We start from the raw sequence: 21,238 nt of genomic DNA on the forward strand, positions 1-21,238 counted from the left end.
GAAATCAGTACGCTGTGGTGTAAGAGCATGGTTATTATCAACAGAGGGACTCCAAGAGCTGTCACATTTTTCACAACATAAATATTTATTGACTCCCCTAAAACCTCTGCCCCCTCATTCAGGGGCCAGTCCTCAGAGTGGGAGCCTCACATGCTATGGTGATGAACGGAAGCCCCTGGGAACAAAGAGCTTCATTTCCCTGCGGGGGCAGTGCTTTTGTCAGAGGGCTTTGCAATTCCTTCTGTCTGGCTGACCCTGATTTCCCCTTTGTCTTCCCGAGGCTACCTGCCAGCTCACCTCCGCCCTCCATCGCAGTACTGCCGGCAGGTAACAACATGGCGCGTTGGATATTCAGAGACTGCGGTTTCCTAACACTGTGGCTTCTTAGCCAAATGCTGCTGCATTTTTATTCATGTTTTAAATCCACTGCAGGCCTGGTGACCATTTCCGTCACTCTCTGGCAACCACCTCGGAAGCAGAGTAAGGAGGCAGCTACGAAGTCACCGGATGCTATGCAGCCGAGAGCTGCAGGCTGCCCAGTAGATTTCTACGGAGGGTGCCCAACAGCTGGTCATTTTTTTTCCTTCCTGGAACTGGAAGCAAATATACGTCCATCTCCCTCCGTCTACAATTCTTTATGTGAAATGGAATTCAGCTTTCTAAGAATATTAGCCTTACTTTGCTTATGGAAAAACTTAAACATGCTTGTTTTTTGCTACAGTTAAGTAGTGAATGCTTATATAAATAATTTAGGACTTACTCAAATGGAGAAAAGAAGATTCCCTGAAGAGCGGAATCTTTTTACACTATTTCTAATATTTGATACCATATTCTAGCTTATGAAATCTACTGCTCCCAGATTCAAGAGTCCTCTCAGCTCCTGCCAAGCTGGGCTGTTGTAGCTGCTTCATCTAATATATGACCCCTAAAACCTCCAATAACTCTAGCAAAACTTTTTTTCCTATTTAGAATTTTACTTAGGTTAAAATTATGCTAAATTACCGAGCAAAAGTGTCTCAATTTAAAAGACCATTTCTATAATATCCTTCTGTGTCACACAAGAAAGAATTCATTCTCATCTTGTACGCTCTGTTCCATCAAACTGGACCCATGAACGGAGTGATGAAGAACTCACCGCCCTGTAGGGATTGTGGGTAAAGGCACCAATTTGCATGAAATGTCAAAAGCACAAACTTCCCTCCCTGCCTCTGCCCTTGTTTATGAAGCTACTTGGCTGAAATAGACCCAAGAGAGGCATGGAGTTCAGAGTGGACCGCTGGCACCCCCCTCTTCAGCGAAGTGGGCTGGGACGGTTTGAATAACTTCCTTCCATCTGGTCTGTAGTCCTTTATCCAACCATTTAGCACAGGAGAAAAAGTCAGCCTCACTGTTTCCTCTTGCCATGTCAAACTGCCACGATATTTTTACATTTCCACCCTAATTTTAAAGTCCTTATTTCCCTTACTCTCTTATTAACTCGAATACTTTAAGCAGTTTGCATTATAAATTACATTGACTACCAGAGCGACCCAGTTCATGCTCAGCAATCCACCATCTATTAACAGGCACAATGGTGAACACGCATCTGTGCTGGTCACACCAGTAAGCATGCTTATAAAGGGGGACTGAAAGCATCGGGGAACTTGACCCAAAGGGCAAAAGTGGCTTCCTCTTTGCAGCAGCACAGAGTTTAGGTCAAAACAATTTTTTGGACAATGCCTCAAATTTCCACGTGGCTCCATTTCATAAAAATGTCCTATTTCAGTTAACTGATTTTTTCCCTGATAAAACACACAAATGCTAATGCTCTTGTTGTAAAGAAAGTATGAGTTAGTACATCAGAATAATAAATAATTCCCACAATATCCTTTTCCTTTTTCATGAGTTTGGTGATGGGAGGAAACAAGCAAGTACACAGTGAAAGGTTCCAACTCCATAAGCCTACACATTTGTAAATAATAGGCACCTGGGTTCTCCTTGCACTGTGATCAGCGCAAGTTCCTTACCCTTTCAGAGTTACAGTTTTGGGAGATCAGAGAAGGGAGATCATAGGGAGTCTCTGGAGAATTAAATATCATGTCACCTGTAAAGCACCTGGTACAGTAGGCGCTTCACACATAAGTCCCTTCCCTTCAAGAATGCAAAGGGACAAAAGGATGAATAACCAACATTCGGTGTAGTCAAAACAACACTGGGGTTGATTTAAGTTTCCAAAGCAATGATCTTGCAGAACAAGTCTACTCATGTTGTCATGTGTTATATGAGATTATCTTGCAGTTCTATCTGCAACATGCTGGCTTTATTTACACATTTCAGATTGAACCAGGGAAAGTGGTGGTCACACAGTTTAGCAAACACAACATTGCATCTGCTGCTACCAAATTTCCTAGGAAGAGCAACAGTGATTCATTCAGAAAAACAGAACTGCTATCACATGTGCTTACATTTTTCCTTAACATAAGAGGCTTCCAATTATTTGAGGGAAATGAGTAATAAAAATTGTGATAACCACTGAAGTGATTAAACAAACAATATAATTGCGGCTAACAACATATTTTTAGATCTTGAAAAAGGATGGATTTTACTTATTACAAATCTGAAAACACAATTTAGGGTCTACTTTATGAGCCAAGCCTGTATCATCACACAACGGAAGAGATGAAAGTGTGGAGCTTTTTAGGTCCAGAATGGAAATTTCATAATATCCCTCTGTCTTGGATACTCAGTAAAGAAAGAATTGCGCTCATCGTAAGAAAACTAATGGCAACACCAACTCTGTAACCTAAACATGTATATTATATCAAGGCAAGATCGCTGTTTTTTCATCGTCTATTTCTTTCTAAAATGTCAAAAAAAAAAGTCTTTTGGCTAAGTTTTGTAAGCAGTTGCATTAAGAACAAATAATGTACATGTGTTGCAACAGAATTATTCTTTCTTGAAAACCAAAAATGAAATAAATCAAGAGGCAAATATTTCCTTCTTCAAGCCCCTGCTGTCTTCTGCATGTCTCCAGTGAGTACAGGACGTGGTCCAATAAACCAGCTTCATGCCTCTGGGGGAGAGTTAACACCATTACAATGAATTTACAGCTGAGAATTAATTTTATAATCAACAACATGACTTTAAATCTTTTCTGCCTATTCTGATTTAGGAAAAATACTCCTTTCTCTTTAATTACCTAACCAAAACCAGAAACGTAGTCCTAAAAATTGACCATACATGCAAAAATTGAGTAGTATTTGTCAGAGCATGCACAGGGTTCCCAAAAGGCATCAACACAAAATTTCTGTCTCAAGATCTTCCTAGTAATTTCAGCCATCTAGAGCAAAGATGAGAAAATGTAACTTTAGACTGCAAATGGGAGTATGTTTGGTCTGTTCCATCCCACTGAATATTAAAAGCCTGCAATTTGAAAACTTGAAAAAAATGATAAACATCAGAAATAGACTGAGTGGCATTTAGCATGAAAAAAAAACCTCTCTCAACATCTGTCATAACAAAGAACAAGAAGCAATATTTCTGATATACAAGATTAAAAAGTGTTCTTTGGGAATCCTGGCTTTTTGTACCGGGAATTGTCTTTAGGGCTTCTTCCCATGAGATGCATTGTGCGTGCATGGGGGTGGGACACACACACACACACACACACACACACACACACACGCACGCACGCACACACACACAACCACATGCGCGCACACAGTCAAGTCCCTGGTGCGGGCCCCAGCAATGAGGGAAAGAAAATCAGTATTCTTTCAGGAGAGCACTTCCCTCTCCAGCAGTACTTTTGCTTTAGGAAATGAACATAAAACAGACTGTTTGGATTTTCAATCAATATAATTTCTAAGTGGTTTTCAACTGTTCTATCTATCTGGTCATTACATATAACGCTTCCACTCTGACAGGTATTTACCAACATGTTTTTTTGGCTTCAACACCTCAATAGAAGTTTCTGTGAGTCAACTGACAGATGCCATGCCTGCCACCCCAAGGCAGGCAGGGCTGATGGTTTTCTCTAACTGCAACTATTGTAGGTAAACACCCAGTGAGCTGGAGTTGCTAACTGAGTTGGGTGCCCTGAGTTTTCTTTGAAGTGGGGAGTAAGGAGGGTGGAAGGAAAAAATATTTATGCAACCAAATGATGCAACAAGAAGTTCTTCTTACCCTAAGACAGGGCTCAAATGTCTGGACTCCCCTAGCATCTCTGATTCAGCCACCCTCTTCCTCTCCACGGCCCAACACAACGCTCAGACCTTGACAAAAGTAGCAATCACACTGCACTCGTTATTTACTTGGAGCACCTTGCTTAGAGTGGCAATGTTTGTGCCTATAGAGGCTCTCATCCAGAGAAAACACTCCATAAATATACAGTAATGCAGACAATTGAACCAATAAATTAATGATATGTTTCTTCCATAATGATGTGGCACGGTCAAAAAATAAATGTGATTTATGTCAGAAGAGCTGGATTTCAGTCTTGCTACCATCCTATCAAGTTCATTTCTCTTAATTTGGGTTTGTACATTTGTAGATAGGGGGAAATAATAGCTAATTTAATGGTTTATTTTGAGTACTGAACGAGCTGAAACACATTAAAACAGCCTGAAAATTGTAAGCACTCTACAAATATTAATATTTTTAAATTTAACTATATTTAGCTAAGCCTCTCTCCAAATGATCTTGTTTTAAATTATTACAGTTACGCCATTTATTACTTACTGTAAGTTATTACTTGTCCCTTGAAAGAGGAAAAAAGTGGTACCCCACCCATCTTTCTACCAATTATATTGTAAATTACCTATCAGTGATCTTCTAAACTCACTGGATAATTGGGACTTAGTGCAAACCACACTGGAACAAGGGGTTTCATTAGGAAAAACAAGAGGAACAGCTACTATCCTCAGAAAAACAATGACCTGTGGGTAATTGAGATGCAATGTCCAACATCGCCTACATTCCCATGACATCAAAATTTCAGGCAATGGGAAATTAAATATCTAGATGCATTATACTCTATAAAATCAGAGCCTCTGACTGTATTCTGTTAGTGCACATTAGCTAATAGAAGGATAGAGAATCCATCTAATTTATAGTCTGGTATATCATATTTCACAATATTTGGGAGTAACTTAACAAGTATAATCCTTACAGGAGAAATCTCAAAGCAAGTCCACAAGTGGAATTGGTGTGCTTGGGAGTGAGTAGGAGGAGCAATGCTTCAAAAGGTCAGATTAATAGCATTCCTGGATTGCTTCTAAAGGTAATGAAGCCAAAATATTTTTAAGAATGGAGATTTCATGTTGAAAAGGAAAATCTGAGCTATTCGACATGTTAGAGAAAAGACTGCCGGAAGTAAGGAAGCCAACCCCTCCTTGTTCAAACATGCATAAACCGATCGTTAAGAGTTGGCTGGAATCCATTTTAATATTAAAGTCTCAAAACTAAGATGGTATGGTAGAAATGTTAGCAATTAAATTACTTCATCACTAAAATTCATATTAAATCAAATTAAAAGCAGTTAAATCAGAATGGCCATTTACTTTATTCCCCTGAAAATTACCCATAAGCCGGTCCTCTACAATATGCCCTGGATACAGTTTGCATAGGCTCTAAAATGTGTGTGAATATATTCAATCATTGCTAACCTTTCAAAGATATTCTTTGACTTTGTATTTTCTTAAAAATACCATACCTTATCATCTTAACATACCACTGCACAGTCAGTAGTTTTTTAAAAATCACTAATCAAACTAACTTCCTGTGTTTGGGGTATTCTTAAATTACGAAGGCATCATAAGTAAAACTACTCTCACTATTGGATTGTAAGGAGACCACCTCTAAGAATGAGAGCCTTCCCTGGTTGAGATACTACAGATCATCTTCTCTCTCTGGAAACCAGAAAACAGAGGGCATGAGGTATCATGGACCTACCCAACTCACCCCAAGAACTACGCAGATTAACCTATGGCAGGAATTCCTTCTGGATTATGTGCCATGTGTTTCTTTCTCTACGAAGGCTCTGCTTGGGTAGTCCGGAGTGGACGAATCAGTTCAGAGGGTGAAAATCACTTTCAACTTTGAAATGGATGGTTTAAAGAGTCCTTAAATTTTAATGATGACATCCTAACTTGTGAAAAGAAGATGCAGTATAATATTTATTTGCATCCCTTCATTATGAAATGTCCCACAATTGATCAGCAAAAGGGTGTCAGATGTTCCTTATTTCCTTAAAGGAAAACATCTATCTGTTTTTCACCCATAATTAATATAAAAGGGTAATTTTCTCTTCCTAAACACTGTAAGGCAATTGTAAACTCATTGATCATCCTAAAACAAACAAACAAACAAACAAAAAACACCCCAGATCACTCAAGTCTTATTCTGACAGTCGAGCTAAAGACAAACCAACCCACAACATAGGTATCATGGTATAGTTTCCTTATGATAGCAATAAGCAGGATTTTAAAATTATTATTACATGCTCTTATGATTTGTCCTTCCTGATGTTAATAGTAAATGCTGAAATACTCTATGAAAATAATTGTTGGGCTGGAAAAAGAAAGAAACTTGAATGCAAGTATTTATACCTTCCACAATGAAAACAAGATATTAGTGCTTTGCATGACCTTTCCTAAGTATGGACCACAGCATTTTACACAATAGTTTCTTGGTTCATGCTTCAATTACTGACCTTTACTGTGTAGAAAATTAATGCAATTTTCATTGTAATCCATCCGTACAAATAAGGTCCACAAGGAAGAATTCCACATATGGAATCTAATACACATAGGAAATGTCAGCTGATTGCTGTGGGCTGAACTTAGTCATTATCTGTGTTCTGAGGTCCCTGGCAAACTATACTTGTAACAAGCAATTTCTTGTGTGGCCCATCAGGTAGGAGAAACGAAAAAAAAGTTTTTTCCTCTCTTTGACGTTTAGTTTTGTGCATTTAGGTCTCTAAAAGCCAAAGAACTAGTTACCCAAAAGTTCTCTGTTACAGCTGAATGCCCAGAAAAGAAAGGAAGGCGAAACTGTGGAGTCTAATTTGGTTTCTAATACAGGCCACTACCACAGACTTTTAACAATGAGAAGGGAGCAAGAGGCTACTGTGATGTCATTTTACAACAATCCCGGTTCCAGACAATAAAAGTATGACAGACCCCAGACCGGGTCCTGGTCTGTGCATCGGAGACAGACAGAATATGGGAAAGCGTCCATCTCCCGGGAAAATGGTGCCAAGGGGCCCCGGGCGCTTTCATCTCCGCAGTTGTCTGGGATGGTATGTGGTGGGAAGGGGTGCTGGCAATTAAGGAGTGTCACTTTCAAGATGGATAGTTTGGATAGAAAGGAGTTCCCTCTCTTCTTCTAGTTTGGAAGGAAACGGCTGTGTGTTTATAATTTGTAAACAGTTCCTGTCTTGCTGGGTGTGTTACACTTCCCAGAAGCATGGTCTGTCATGTCTAACACGCAACAGAAGCCAGAAGGGCCGTGTGGGTAAGCCTCGTGATACCGCGCACAGCGGAGGGTGGTGGCCCTGTGCCTGTGTGTGCAGGTCTGTGGCCAGCACATCTCAGTTACCGCGGCCGCGGTGCATGGCGAGCTGTACTGTGCGTGTGACTGACAAGTGCTCTGGAAGTCTTAATGCTGAAAATCCGTCTAATTACAAAACTCTTAGGGAAGTGAGAGGGAAAAGGTATGGAGGAGGACTGTCAAGTCCGCCAGAATCCCCTAACAATAGAAGGGTTGTGTCAAGCAGAAGAGGCATACATAGAAGTCAGATTTTCATTTTAGACTTATTCCTCTACAAGGGTGTCCAACCTTTTGGCATCTCTGGGCCACACTGGAAGAAGAGTTGTCTCTGGGCCACTCATTAAATACACAAACGCTAATGAAAACTGATGAGCAGCAAAAAAAAAAAAAAAAAAAAAAAAAGGTTGTAAGTGACTTTACAATTTTGTGTTGGGCTGTATTCACAGCCACCCTGGGCTGCATGCGGCCTGCAGGCTGTGGGTTAGACATCCCTGCTGGAAGATTTCACAGAAATATAACAACGAGGAAGCAAAACAAACACGGTCATCCTGCAGCTATTAAAGGCCTTAGGAAAATACTACAATCAAAGTACCTCAAGAACACAACTGCCCTCAGGAAATGGGGAGAGGCCCCGTTGTGGAGGGCCGGGCGTGGATGGGAGCAATAGCTCCAAGGCTCATCCAAGGAGGCGCGGGGGTTCCCACTCATGCATCCTCGCCGCAGAAGGCGTGAAACCTCCCAAGACGCCTCAGTGTACGCTAGACCTTGACAGCCAGTGACCTGGAGTCCAGGACCCGAGTTTGCCGGCTGCCAGTGTACTCGGCACCACTTTTCATTCATTGCCTTCTTGTGAGATGCTCCCCTTTATCAGATGGGCCAAAGTTCCATGTCACAGTGATCTCTAAAGGGCAGTGGATTATCAGACCACAGGTGGCTCATTTCCAAAGGGTTGGCCAAACAGAAAGAAATTTTCCTCCCTTCTAAGCCTGGGTTAATAAAACTTATAATTTTTCCTAGTATGGGTATAAAGTTATTTCATCAAGACTGTGTTGTCGTTGGCAAAACATCCCTCATCATGCACTGTAGCTTGTCTATAACGACTTCCAGCGTCCAAGGGGTGACATCACTCAGAAGCCACGCACATCAGTTCATCAAGGAGAAAGGTGAGTCTGTGGGACCTTTATTCTGAAGAGGGGCGATTCACTTAAAAAAAAAAATTCTACCACTTTATTATTTTGCCATGAATGATCGTTTTATCACAACAAATAAGAGTTACTTTGCAATCCCCTCAATTTGCTACAAATGGGCAAAACCATCTGGCTCTCTTCATTAATTTTAAGGCTCTTTGTGTCGTGGAGCCGATGTTTTTAAATCCATTTCTATTTCCTGGGCATTTGATATTGGATACTAACTCTTAAGATCCCCCTTTGCCTCCTTCCTTCCCCTCAAGCACCCCGTATACTGCTACCACATGCTCCGTGTACCCACGGCTTCTAGGGGACTGGAAGTCCATTAAGCTAGTGACGTCGCATTTGGCATTTCCCTTTTTTCATTTTATTCCAGAAGGTTTGTCTGAAAGCATAATGACAACAAAAGCAGCAGATTTGAGAGATGCTCCCAAGAGGAGGGAACGGACAGATGTACACAGACATATAGCTGCAAATGTTGCCAGCAACAGCTGGGGAAGTGACAGGCTCTCAAGTGGGTGGCCACCCCGCCGAGCGCAGACGTGCACCTAGAGGAGGGTGGCTGGATCTCCTTGTGACCTCCTAGGCTACCTTCGTCTCCCTGTCCCTGCCGCACACGGAGGAGAAGGCGCGTCGGCGCTTGCCGCCAATGACAGGCCTCCTACGGAGGTGCTTTTCATACTCTTTCCGTCATACCTTACATTTTGCCCCTTTTCATCTTCATGTTTTAAACAAAATGAATGACAAAAATAAATACAAATATATCTTAAGAAGGGATAGCTTTATAAATTACAAAAATATGAATATACTGGTCACTCTATAGTACCAAAAAAAAAAAAAATAGCATTTGACTCCACCTGGAACTTCAAGAACAAGTCGGCCCAAAGATGTCGGCTAAAAACACGAATGTCCCCGCCTTTTGCGTTGATTTCCTGGGCACACTCACCTTGTCATCTTCATCCTCCTCGTCATCCACATCTGTGCTCTCCTGAAAGGAAGACCCATAATTTCTGAATAAAACATCCACTGAAATTCCCAAATGCAAACGAAACTCATTCACACTAAAATATTTTTTTCTACCTAATTTCAGTGCTAGTATTTTTAAAATACAATATTTTTAAGTTCTCTTAAAAATAACACCCTTAAAGTTCAGGGACACTGTGGCAAAAGTATAAAAAATATGCATAATCTTTATAAAACTTAACTATTAATAAAGCTATTAAGGCAAGTGCCCTTTGAAGGCATCCTGCTTTAAAAATGCATTGCCGACTTGTACTTTCTGTAAACAGTTTTGTTCTTATTCTGACAAATGAACCGACTGCTACGTTAAGGCTGAGAATACCATACTCCGTTTGTGCTAGGCTCATTGTTATAATGATTTCTCTTTTCCTTTGGGGCCATTACTGAAACATTAGACAGTAGAAAATGCATTAGTCTGAATATAATCAATCTCAAGAAGAAGTCACAGGTTTCTATATGGTATTATTGTTTTCCTTGGGCTCTGGGTTTGGGAGGGGGGAGCAGGTGAAGGAAGGAAACTAGGGCCTGATCAGGACCAAAGGGCACCTGGCTTAAGGTCAGGGGTCACAGCACCAGCTGTGATGCAAATAGGTTGGTTCAGATTCATTTTAAAATCATGTCTATCTAGTAAGTAAATTTCAATCATATCACTGCAGCATGATTGCTAACGCGTGCTGGTTCACACTCAGATGAGTTTGGTAGCTCTCAAAGAATGCTGGGGATTAGAAACTCGGGGCCTGCTTTCAGCTTGAACACTCACCTTCCCGTTTCACCTGGCAAAGGTCAGGCGTGCAGTGTCGATGTCATTGTTCCCGTGAAAAAATATTTGTCAATATTATGCTCTTAAGAGAGAGTAACTCTGAAGTGTCCCAAGAGTACTCTGCTCTACGCCATTAAAACCACTGGGGAGTCATCCTCCCCATGAACTTGAACTGGCAGGTTCTGTGCCACTCACTGATGCTGGACAATTAACCTGTTCACCGTTGGAGCAAGCAGTGTTCACAACCGCAAATGCATCCCAGCAAGGATAATGAAAAGATTTTATGGGAGAAAAAACATTGTAACGAGGACTTAGAAATCTTCGGCTTGAGGCAGTCTTGAGCTTGAGACACTGTTCCAGCACTTTTTGCTGTGTGGCTTTGGGCAAATGACTTTGGCACTCTGGGCCTTAGTTTCATGAAGTACAAAATGAAAATAGTAATTCTTGCCTTTGTCATGGTTGGGTTATCAAGATTCAATTAGGTAATGAATTTGAAAATGTTTTACAACGTATAGTTGTTATACACACATACATGCATATACATTATATTTATACACCCACGTATATGTTTATACATACTATGTACAAATACATACATAAATACATATACATATATGCACATATACACATACTATCAACATACACATCATATACAAAGCTACAAAAAAATCTGATTGAAAGTTGTAAAAATGTTAGTTGACAACATTTTTATTACAGATACTTCTCAGTAAAAATTTCCCTCATCTGTGTCTCTGTGAAACTTAGTTCTTAAAAGAACCTGTCATTTAAAGCCATTTATTTATTGGATGGTTCTAACATCTTTAATTTCCTTTATTATTGATTATGCCCATGCCTACTCCATTAAACAATCCAAAATCAAACAGAAGAGAATTTTGAATTTGCTTGAGCTTTTACTCCCAGCCAAAACACTCATTTCTCTCCTTCCCCTATATCCCAAAGCATACCAGAAGTATTTCTTTAATGCCCATAATTTCAGAGATGATTTTTTTTAATAATCAAAACATTATATGGGAAAATATGTGAAGATAGTCATGTTTTGAGTCTGGAAAAACCCAATGTGAAACTTATCTGCTATCAAGTCTCAAAATCTTAGATTTTTGTTTAAAAAACTGCGGTCTTAAATCTGGAATGCCAAGATTAGACCATAAAGCAAGCCTATAAATGAGTTCCTGCCCACTGGGGCTGGAAAAGATCTCTGAGCTGGGATAAGAGGTCTGGGGGAGAAGACGTAGACAAGAAGGAAAGTAAGGGGAGGCAGGCTGTCTTGGACAAGAGGCCTTGCTGAACCTTCCTTCAACACCATGGGAAGTCTGAGAATGACAACAAACACTTGGGCACACCCACCCCTCCTCCAGCTTCCCTGGGAGTTGGCAAGCCTCCCAGAATGCCCTGAGCCTTCAGGCCAGAGGAGAACACTGCACAGGGTGCCTGGGTGGAGAGGCCTGGGGCAGCCTCCCAGATGCTCTGGGTCCCCTGAAGGGGCTCAGAGAGCCACCAAAGGCTTTTCTTCAGTGGGTGAGAATGCTCCTCACCGTAACCTTCCTGAGCGTGCACATGGACATGTGGTGCCGGCAGGAAGAGACTACCAAGAGTGTGAGGGGCTCTCCTCATCCTAAGGAAATAGGCCAAGGCTCAAAAACACAAGATGCTAGAGAAGGAAGACCCCAGGTAACACCTGATATAAGATCGCTACTATAACATGGACAAATGTGCGAGGTAGCTCCTTGAGTCTCAAACCAAAAGACTTGGAGGTAGTTTACCACTGTTAACATTTTTTTTCTAATTAAACATGCAAATTATTAGCATCTTTGCTCACCTGGCTGTCCTGGATGCTGCCGACCTTCCCTTTCATGGGTTTGATGAAATTATAGACAAAGAGCAGGAGTAACGCCAGCGGGATCATGTAGAGTTCAAAGTTCCACACAGTGACCAAAAACACCTGATTGGAAAACAAAACCAAATCACTGCTTGAGGAGACAGTATGGCAGCAATCTTAAATTCCTACTCACTGAGTTCAGGAAATTAAACCCAGGACTCTCTCTCTCTAGTGTCTCCTAGAAACAGTTACACACACACACACACACACACACACACACACACACACACACACGCAATGATGAACCCAGCTTTGGAACTGGTAGAACGAGGAAGAAAGGAATTGGCCGCTTACACTCCGGCGTAGACAGATAGGGGAGCCCCATACGTAGAAACCTCATTCCTCTACCCGCCCTATTCACTTTCTTGCTCCTAAGTTCATGGCACCAGAAGAAATGTCAAGTCATGTGCAAAACTCCAGGATCTCAAAGAGGCAGGCCACAGACCAAATTTTGCCAACAGTAAGATTTACTTCAACGGAAGAAAAGGATACCTTTTTACATTGGCTGCCAATATTTAACAATCCAAATGCTTCAGACAAAAAATTAGGATTTCCAAAGTCTCTAAAATTCTTAAAATTTTCCGCATTTTGAGGCTGGATGGCCCCAAGAAAATGATGGGCTAGAACTGTCTGCACTAGAGATAACAGGCTCTGTGCCGGCCCAATCTCTGCCAGCCTCTGAATTTGTGGCCTCTACCATGAAAAGGGCAAGCAAGAGCTTGGGTTTGGACCAAAGTGTTCGTTGCCTCCATGGTCACAGGAGACGTGAATGCAAATGAGACAGGGCCTCACCTCCAAGGAATATACTACTTAGTGGGAGAGCTAAGAAAAGAACACACGGTAATTATCTCATGAGGCAGGAGTGAAATCTTGGGAGAATTCTTTCAAGACTTAATCCTCGCTTTATTTTCCAAATCACCAGGTAGTCCAGAAGATGAAATTAGATGACATGTGGTTATCAGAGGTCAGTTCATAATAAAGTGCTAAAGTCACTTATAACTTGCAAACTTAGAAGAGGGAAATTACTGCCTCTTACATTTGATGCTTTCTTTCCAAAAGCAGCATTGTTTTACCTATTACTAAAACTTTTTCTACCATTTAAAAAAAAAATTGTAGCTCTTTCATATTTATTGTTTATTTTGGGTTTCTACTGTAAATTTAATAATTTATTTCACTACATTTTTTCACACGGGTAATTGCTGGCCTATTAAAGCTAACCATTTATATACTTTTTCTTTAGTATCTTTACTGAATTTTCTTATTGTTTCAAGTAACCGTTCATTTCATTCTTTTGGGATTTCTGAGAGTCGTGAGAGTCACATAATCTGCTTCTGTTTCCTCTTTTCTAATATCTGCAACTTGCTTTTTTCATTCTTAATTTTATTTCTACTAACAAAGCAATGTTAAATAAAACTTTTGAGAGGGATATCGTTATCTGATTCCTGAATTTAATTAAAATGCTCCTACTGCCCATTCTGAATACACACATCCCTTCTTACTAGTAAGAAAGTATAATAAGACACCAAGTTCAATGGCACGGCAATTTCCCTAGACACCTTGAGATCTGAGTAACTCTCTAAAGCCCAATTAAAAACAAAACAAAAAAAAAAAAAACAAAACCAAAAACAAAACAAACAAAAAACCGTCAAGTCCTATCACTTGATATATTGTTTCCTCAACCAATCTGAGAATAGGATACGATTTCTTTTCTTTTATCACATTTGTTGACCTGTGAATCACTGCTAATTTTACATCCGTTTCAGAATGCAAGCCACTGCCAAAGGTGACCAATCCAAATGCCCACAGGGGTCAAGCAGGTCAAATGAAAAGAAGTACAGGAAGTGAGGAGTCAGCGTCGTCATCATGGGTTTTTTTAAAAAATATTTGTTTTCAGAGAGAGAGGAAGGGAGAGAGAAAAAGAGGAAGAGAAACACTGACGTACGACAGGCAGACACAGGGATTGACTGTGTCCCAATCCAGTGGACAGTGATCTAAGCATGAGGAAAACCACTTGGAAGATAAGGCTGGTTTGGTCTCTCCTTCACCAGTTATTTCTGTAGAAAAGCATTCAGACCATCCATTAGTTCAATGAGGAGACAGTTGCTCACTTATTATTTTGGTTGCCCTGATGCTGGAGAGGGGCAGCACTCAGAGTAGATTAACCATTTAGTAGGAGAAAGGAAGTATAACTGTATGTGACAGTGAAAAAAAAATTTAAAAGGCTTCACATACCTGGAGAGAGTAAAATATTGAGTGGGGCTAGATCCTACAGGGGCAGGGCTGGAGAGGAGGTTGCAGAGCGGTGTGGGGGTCAGTGACTAGAGAGACCTGTATGTCAGGGTGGTCAGTCGAAGGTGTGATTGTAAACTAAATGGAAAGTCATGTAGGGATTTTTTAAACAGAGAAACAATAGGATCAAATATTTGGCTAGACAATTCTGGTAGCTAAGTGCCCTTCATTATGGGCGTGAGGTAAAGAAAAAAGAAACTGCAATCACCCAGAAGAAAGAGCAAGATGACTTTTGTCTGGAAGGCTAAGGGCTGTTTTACAGGAAATATGGCTTTTTCTTGGTTCTTTAAACATGTTGGATTTTGATTAACTGTGGGGAGTTGTGTAGGGGACACGCCATAGATTTTTATGTCACATTGCAAAGGAGAATTGAGTTTACAGGTGGAGCTAAGGTTGCTAAGAGTCTGATTATCATAGGTTATCTGGTTAACGCCAATGCAATCACAAGTGTCCTTAAGAACGAAAGACAGAGGCAGAAAAAGAAAATCAGGAAAAGCTGTGAGGGCAGAAGGAAGGCCAGGGTGAGGACTCAGCCACAGGCCCTTGCTGGACCCAAAGATGGATGAAAGGGCCAGGAGCCAAGGAATGCGGGCAGCCTCTCGCAGCTGCCAAGGGGGAGGAAACAGGTTCCTGGGAACCATCCAATGAAACACAGCCCTTCTGACCCCTGGGTGTTAGTCCAGGGAGACCGCTGGTAGACTCCTGACCTCCGCAACGGTGAGATAATAAATTGGTGTAGTCTTCAGCCACTCAACTTGTGTGGCAATTTGTTACCGTAGAAATAGAAAACTAATAAAGGTGTATAATGTAAAACGGGTGAACTCACACAGGAAAAGTATGAAAGGTCCAGCCTCCAGCTAGAAAGAGGTAAGGAATATGTAAACACCAGTCATGGAAGAAAGGTTTTGGCAAACCTCAGCTCGGAACAAGCCCAGAACTGAAATGCCTGTTGCCATCTTAACCCTCACTTCTCCCTCCTTCCTCCAGCAAAAGCTGTCATATTTCAACCTGCCCCTCCAAGTCATGTTCTGGTTGCCATGATATATAGTTATCAAACTGTCTGTTTTCTTGGGATCCGGGTGCATAGAAATATAGCATTTTGGGTGTTTATTTGGCATCGTCTTGGACCATTCTCCAGGATACAGAATGACCTGGTCAGTTCATGGGGGTGCAGGGTGGGGGTGCATCAAACTGGGTGCCTTTCCTTCTCTCTTAGAGACAAAGCTCCACTCACAAGTTCAAGTTCTGTGTCGGAATGACCCAACTGGTCATTTATTCCCAGTGCTTTTGCAGAAAGACACCTGGGTTATGTGTTTTTCACTGTCTTTATGCTCTCTGACTGTTTAAACAAACAAGGTCTATAATTTTCAAACTGCCAGTTTCGCAATAACACGATAGTGAACATTTCTATGGAGGATGTAGCTGATTGCATTCTGATGTTAGAAAAAGTCTATACAGAAAAAGTCCATATAACCCAAATATTAAATATAGAGTCTTTTAGACTGTATTCTTCTAAACATGGTGTTTTTGTTGATTTTTTAATGGACTATAGGATTTTAAAACAAAAAAAAACAGAAAAAAAAGGTTCTAACCTGTATTTATACGCAAGGTTCTTACTAAATACATAAACTTTATTCTCTTTTTCATATGAAACGTTTATTAAAATCCCATAATTTGCACCATGCCACTGGCCACACTCCACTTTACATTTCTTGATGACTTTATGTAAATGGAAAAAATCAAATGCTCATCTACAGCCCAATAAAAATCCCTACAACACTAATCAAGGCAGAGTGTCTACTTTAAAAGTAGAAAATCTCTAAACTAAGTGAAAGAAAAAAGGCGTCCAATAGGCTGGAACTATTGGCTTTTTCCCCTAAAATAATCATAATTTCAGGTCTAGAATCAGACAATAAATTTCTCATTATGTGTTTTTGCAAAAGCTGGTGATTGCGCAGTTGAAAGTCTGATTTGGGTAAATATATCTTTCAAAGCCATCAGCAAATTCTCTGCTCTGATTAAAGGAAGGGAGAAAAGAATCCTCACACACTTATTTATTCCCCATAAAGCTGGGTATCTTGAAGAGGTCAAGAAAAAAATTGCATTAAATGTATCGATAAGTGTCTCACTCATTTCCGAAGTGTAATTGTTGGCAGTGTGGGCACCCTCTGTGTTAGAAGTCCGACAGGGCTCTAATTGTACTCTAAGTGGACAAAGCGTTCTCTAAAAGTGTTCTCTGACTTTAGCCACATGAGCATCAGGCTGCAATTGCGACTAAAAGCTTCAACTTAACACTTATGACTTACTCCTTCGTGTTCGTAGAGAGATTGGATCAGAATGAATACAGCAAAAGCGCTCTGGGTAATAAAGCAAGTGTATCTAATTAGCATTAGTGCAGTAACAGAATAAAGCAGTTCACTGTATTAAGTTACTCCACTTACAGCTTTATTTCTGGCACTAAAAGACGCGGGGTTGCAATAAGTTCACATTAAGCCCGCAATAGCTCTGTACATATTCAATGTGCTCGAAACCGACGAAGGTGCTTTAATTCGGGAAGCCTCCAGTAGTGATTACTGAATGATGCTATTTATAACAAAGTACAGTTCCTTTAGGAATCAGATCGAGAATGTCTTAGATGGCCTCCCATTACTCAGATAGACTTCTTATTTGCATAATCAAAAAACTGTGTTTGTATTAGAGCCACATATACTTGCCACTAAAAATAATGACGATGCCAAAGTTTGGGTCATCCTTTCCCTAAAACCAATTAATGCATTTCGGGGTCCTGAACTTTTTTTAATCAAGGTGAGTCCAAAAAGCGTCCACACAATGCTGAGATAACACTATAAACCAGCAAGAAATCCAAAATACGGTCCTTAAGCATGTATATGTATATGAGCACACAGATACACACACTCACACACACGCCACTCCTTCACTTAAACCATCATTGGGTCACCAAAGTGAAAGTTCAAATCCAAATCCAGCAACTACACATTCAATTTTTGGCCTGTTACGTTCAAAATCTGTTGCATCATATAAATAAATGTGCTCAAAACAACCACCACCAAGTCAAATTCCTGAAACAACAATGTTTATGTCTAATTTCAAACCCAGAAATGGTAAGTTCGATGACAGGAAGAGAGAAGAGAGTCTTCCTCAGCATTTTGAAGGATCTGATCCATGTAAGCACAGAATGGAAATATCTGAAAGGGCCCTTTAAAAACCAAGAGGCAAATGTTCAGGTAACAGCAAAGCCAGGAAATTGTTTATTTTAATAAAGCTAGTATATGTGCAGCCCCAAATTAGGAGTGGCACCAAGGCTGGGACATGTCTAAACTATCACCACCTGTTAGCCCTGAAAAATCAATTAAAGTCACACTTTCATAGCAAGTCCCTTTCTATCCAATAAAACTTAGCTTCGTCCTGAGACTTCAGTTGCTCAGAAGAAATGCACTTGAAACCTAAATCCTGGGTCTCACATTCCGGCCCTGCTCACATTCATATAAACTAACCACAGTAAAACTAGCCTTTGGGGCAGTGGTAGAAATGGGAGGGAAGAGGAGACCAAAAGGGAAGGGAAAAGGGAAAGAGAGAAATTCCTATTTCTATTAGGCTCATACTGAGGATCATACGTCCTTTTGGTGGATTCCATTAATTTCTTGATAGGCTCTTTTTTTTTGTTTCTTTCTTTTTTTTTTTTTTTTTTTTTTTTTTTTGCCTCCTTCAGAATAGAATTCTGTGCTACATTTTCTGTGCAAGAGAAGAGATCCAACTTTGCAAGTTGAAAGCAAGGGCAGGGACGCCATCCCAAGTGTTTTAGTAATTAAACGAATATGCATAATGCACCATATGCCCAAAGGGCCTGTTCTTCATGTGGGCCAGATTTTTGTTTGAATTTTTAATTTTTATATACAGATGAAACATTCAGTCTAATCGACCGACAGTGTGAGGGAACATGCAATCAGAAAGAGTACGAGGGACAGTCCATGCAGGAGCAGGAAAAGAAGACACTAGAGAAATTCTCTTCTGAAGACGTTGATTCAAATGTGTTTTTCCCCCTCTAGCAATTGTTCTCGTCATCTGCTCAGAGTCTGTAGGAAACACACATAACAAACACATTGACAGCTCTATACAGTAGGAGTAAAATACAGCGCCATCAGTTGAAAAGTGTGAAAATCCCATGAGACAAACAAGGCTTTCTTTAAAAAAAAAAAAAAAATCCTTCGACACCCATCATTCAGGCTACCATCTTGAATTACAGGAAATCCTCCCAAGAAGCTACATAAATATTATATTGCAGGCTGTAGGCCACATATATTAGCAATTTGAACCCATCTAAGAGGAATTCGTACCTCTCAGTGATGCAACTGTGCATGGTGGGTAGAAAGCTCACAGGGCAGAATGCAACTTTGCCCTCCTCATCTCTACAGCAATATAGACTGTGAATTCAAGGGGTTCAACGTACTCTCAAGCATACAAGTCCCCAATATTTCCTAAAATGCCACGGTGAAAGAATAGGTAAACCTTCCTCTAAGCCTTTCAGTGTCATTTAGAATGTTTGATTTACAATCAAAGCAACATAAGAGATACAGAGTCTGATAAAATTACTATGTCAGCTCTGGACACACAGGATCCAACCAGCGTCCTCTACTGCAAAGAAGGCAGCTTTTTAAAGTGCGCTTGCACATGTGAAATGTACAAGGATGGTCTGGACCAAGTGGTCAGGTCCTGCATGCGCGTTGGTCTTGTACATACCTAATTCAGGATAAACATTTCAGAATGGAGTGACTGAGAGAGAGAGAGAGAGAGAGAGAGAGAGAGTGTGTGTGTGTGTGTGTGTGTGTGTGTGTTGGCGGGGGACGCAGCTCAGGGGGAAGGCTTCAAGTTCACTATTCCCAAAGTCTTGAACCAAAATAACCTAAATGCAAAATGCCACATTGGGCCTTACGGTGTTCAGAAAAGATTATGAAAACAAACCTGATCCAAAGTCCAAGTGAAGCCTTGGACTCTTTTCAGCAACACCCCCCCCCCCAACCTTTTGAACACAGATATGCTGTCGTTTTCACAATGTAAACACCAGAATGGAATGCAAAGCATTTAAAGAGCAAGTAATAAAGGAGCTGTAAATAACATCTCTCATTGCTTTCACTCTCCATTCAGAGTTTACGCCTTTGATACTGGCTGGGTGACTTGATCTAGTGGTCTCAGTGGAAAGACAGATAAACTTCAACAGCAGGCAGAAGACAAAAATTGACAAGGAGTGTCACCTCTCCTGACTGTTTAAATCCTTTAAGGAAGTGTCGAGCAATTAGAGAGGGAGTGTAATCTTTGCAGAGTGCATTAACACTCTCCGACCTCCCAGACAATAGATCAGACCTCAGACACATAATGCTTCCCTAAGGCTTTTTAGCCAGTGTATTTGATCTCTTAGTCACTCATGTGCTACTCTAGGTACCATCCAAGTAGAAGGCATTATTCATGAGCACCGCTGGCCACTAGCTCTGAGGCTGGACTGCAATCCAAACAAAGCAGGAAAATCACCATCATCTTCAGCAGTATTTCTTGTATCTTTAAGATGAGGGAGAGAGGGAGTCCAGACTTTTGGAACACAGTCTTTTCATAGTTCTCTTAGTATTTTTTTTTCAAGCTACAAAGTCCATTCTGTAAAAGCAAATTAGGGACATTAATATGCATAGGTCATCTGATGAGCAAGGGGCATGGGGTGGGGGCATCTTCAAGACACTGGATGCTTTTTGTCTATAAAATGAACTTCATAATAGAGTCATTGAGGAAAACACTGCATGTGATAAACAACGCTTGAATATGCAAAAGAAAGCATGGAGGGGAAATCAAATAAACTCCTTGCACTGCACGCTTTTAAATCTTCATTTATCTTGTAGGTTACCCGGCAGGACGCTCTGGTCAGGCAACCACCTATTTCCTGATGAACACATCCTGTTCCAACTGCTAATCTCACAGTGGAAGCTTGGCTTTTGCCACTTATTGTAAACATTTTCAAGAACTGCTTACCACGATATATTTTTTTAATGGATTAGATTTTGGTCAGCTGCTAACGGAGCAGAGAACTGAATATTCTTTCTATGAAGGCAGCAAAATAGGTTTTCCAAAGGTCTGACTTGCTTTCTACTCTTCTCCCTCATGAGTAATTGGAATAGCAATTGAAACAGAATATGAGAAGGCTAGTAGGTTCTTTTCTTTTTTTCTTTTCCCCCTCTGTTCTATTATAAGAAATTCTGTATCCAACAGTATGGTATACAAGGCCTTATTGGTTTTGAACTTCACCATAAGACTTAGTGAAATGTTCAGAACAGAGACAAGACTGAAATAATTTGTTCCAGACCATCACAGTTGTCTGTTGATGGCACTCAATATCTAAAGCCTAAAGCATTTAAACCAAAATAATTACATTTTCTTAGAATCAAGGCAGTTCCCCTTGCAAATGTGCACTGCAAAGGTTTTTAAAATGAGACTCCAAGAGGAAAGTTGAAAATTAGCTTTATGTTTAAGCAAATCACTTTAGCATTAGCATTT

The 21,238-nt window shown here is 40.5% G+C and overlaps 1 protein-coding gene across 2 annotated transcripts in view; it reads right to left on the reverse strand.

Moving 5' to 3' along the window:
• Positions 1-21,238, reverse strand: part of MCTP2 (multiple C2 and transmembrane domain containing 2) — a 136,313-nt gene that overhangs the window by 12,509 nt on the left and 102,566 nt on the right. For both annotated transcript variants that reach the window (XM_054561886.1, XM_054561887.1), the window contains 2 exons: positions 12,335-12,457; positions 9,664-9,705 (listed from right to left, as the gene is read on the reverse strand). In XM_054561886.1, the coding sequence (XP_054417861.1) occupies positions 9,664-9,705; positions 12,335-12,457 (165 nt within the window). The remainder of the gene's footprint in view (positions 1-9,663; positions 9,706-12,334; positions 12,458-21,238) is intronic.

Source organism: Pteronotus mesoamericanus, unplaced genomic scaffold (genome assembly GCF_021234165.1).
Source record: "Pteronotus mesoamericanus isolate MK-2021 breed Mesoamerican mustached bat unplaced genomic scaffold, CSHL_Meso_final scaffold_582, whole genome shotgun sequence".
In the NCBI taxonomy this organism is placed as follows: Eukaryota; Metazoa; Chordata; class Mammalia; order Chiroptera; family Mormoopidae; genus Pteronotus; species Pteronotus mesoamericanus.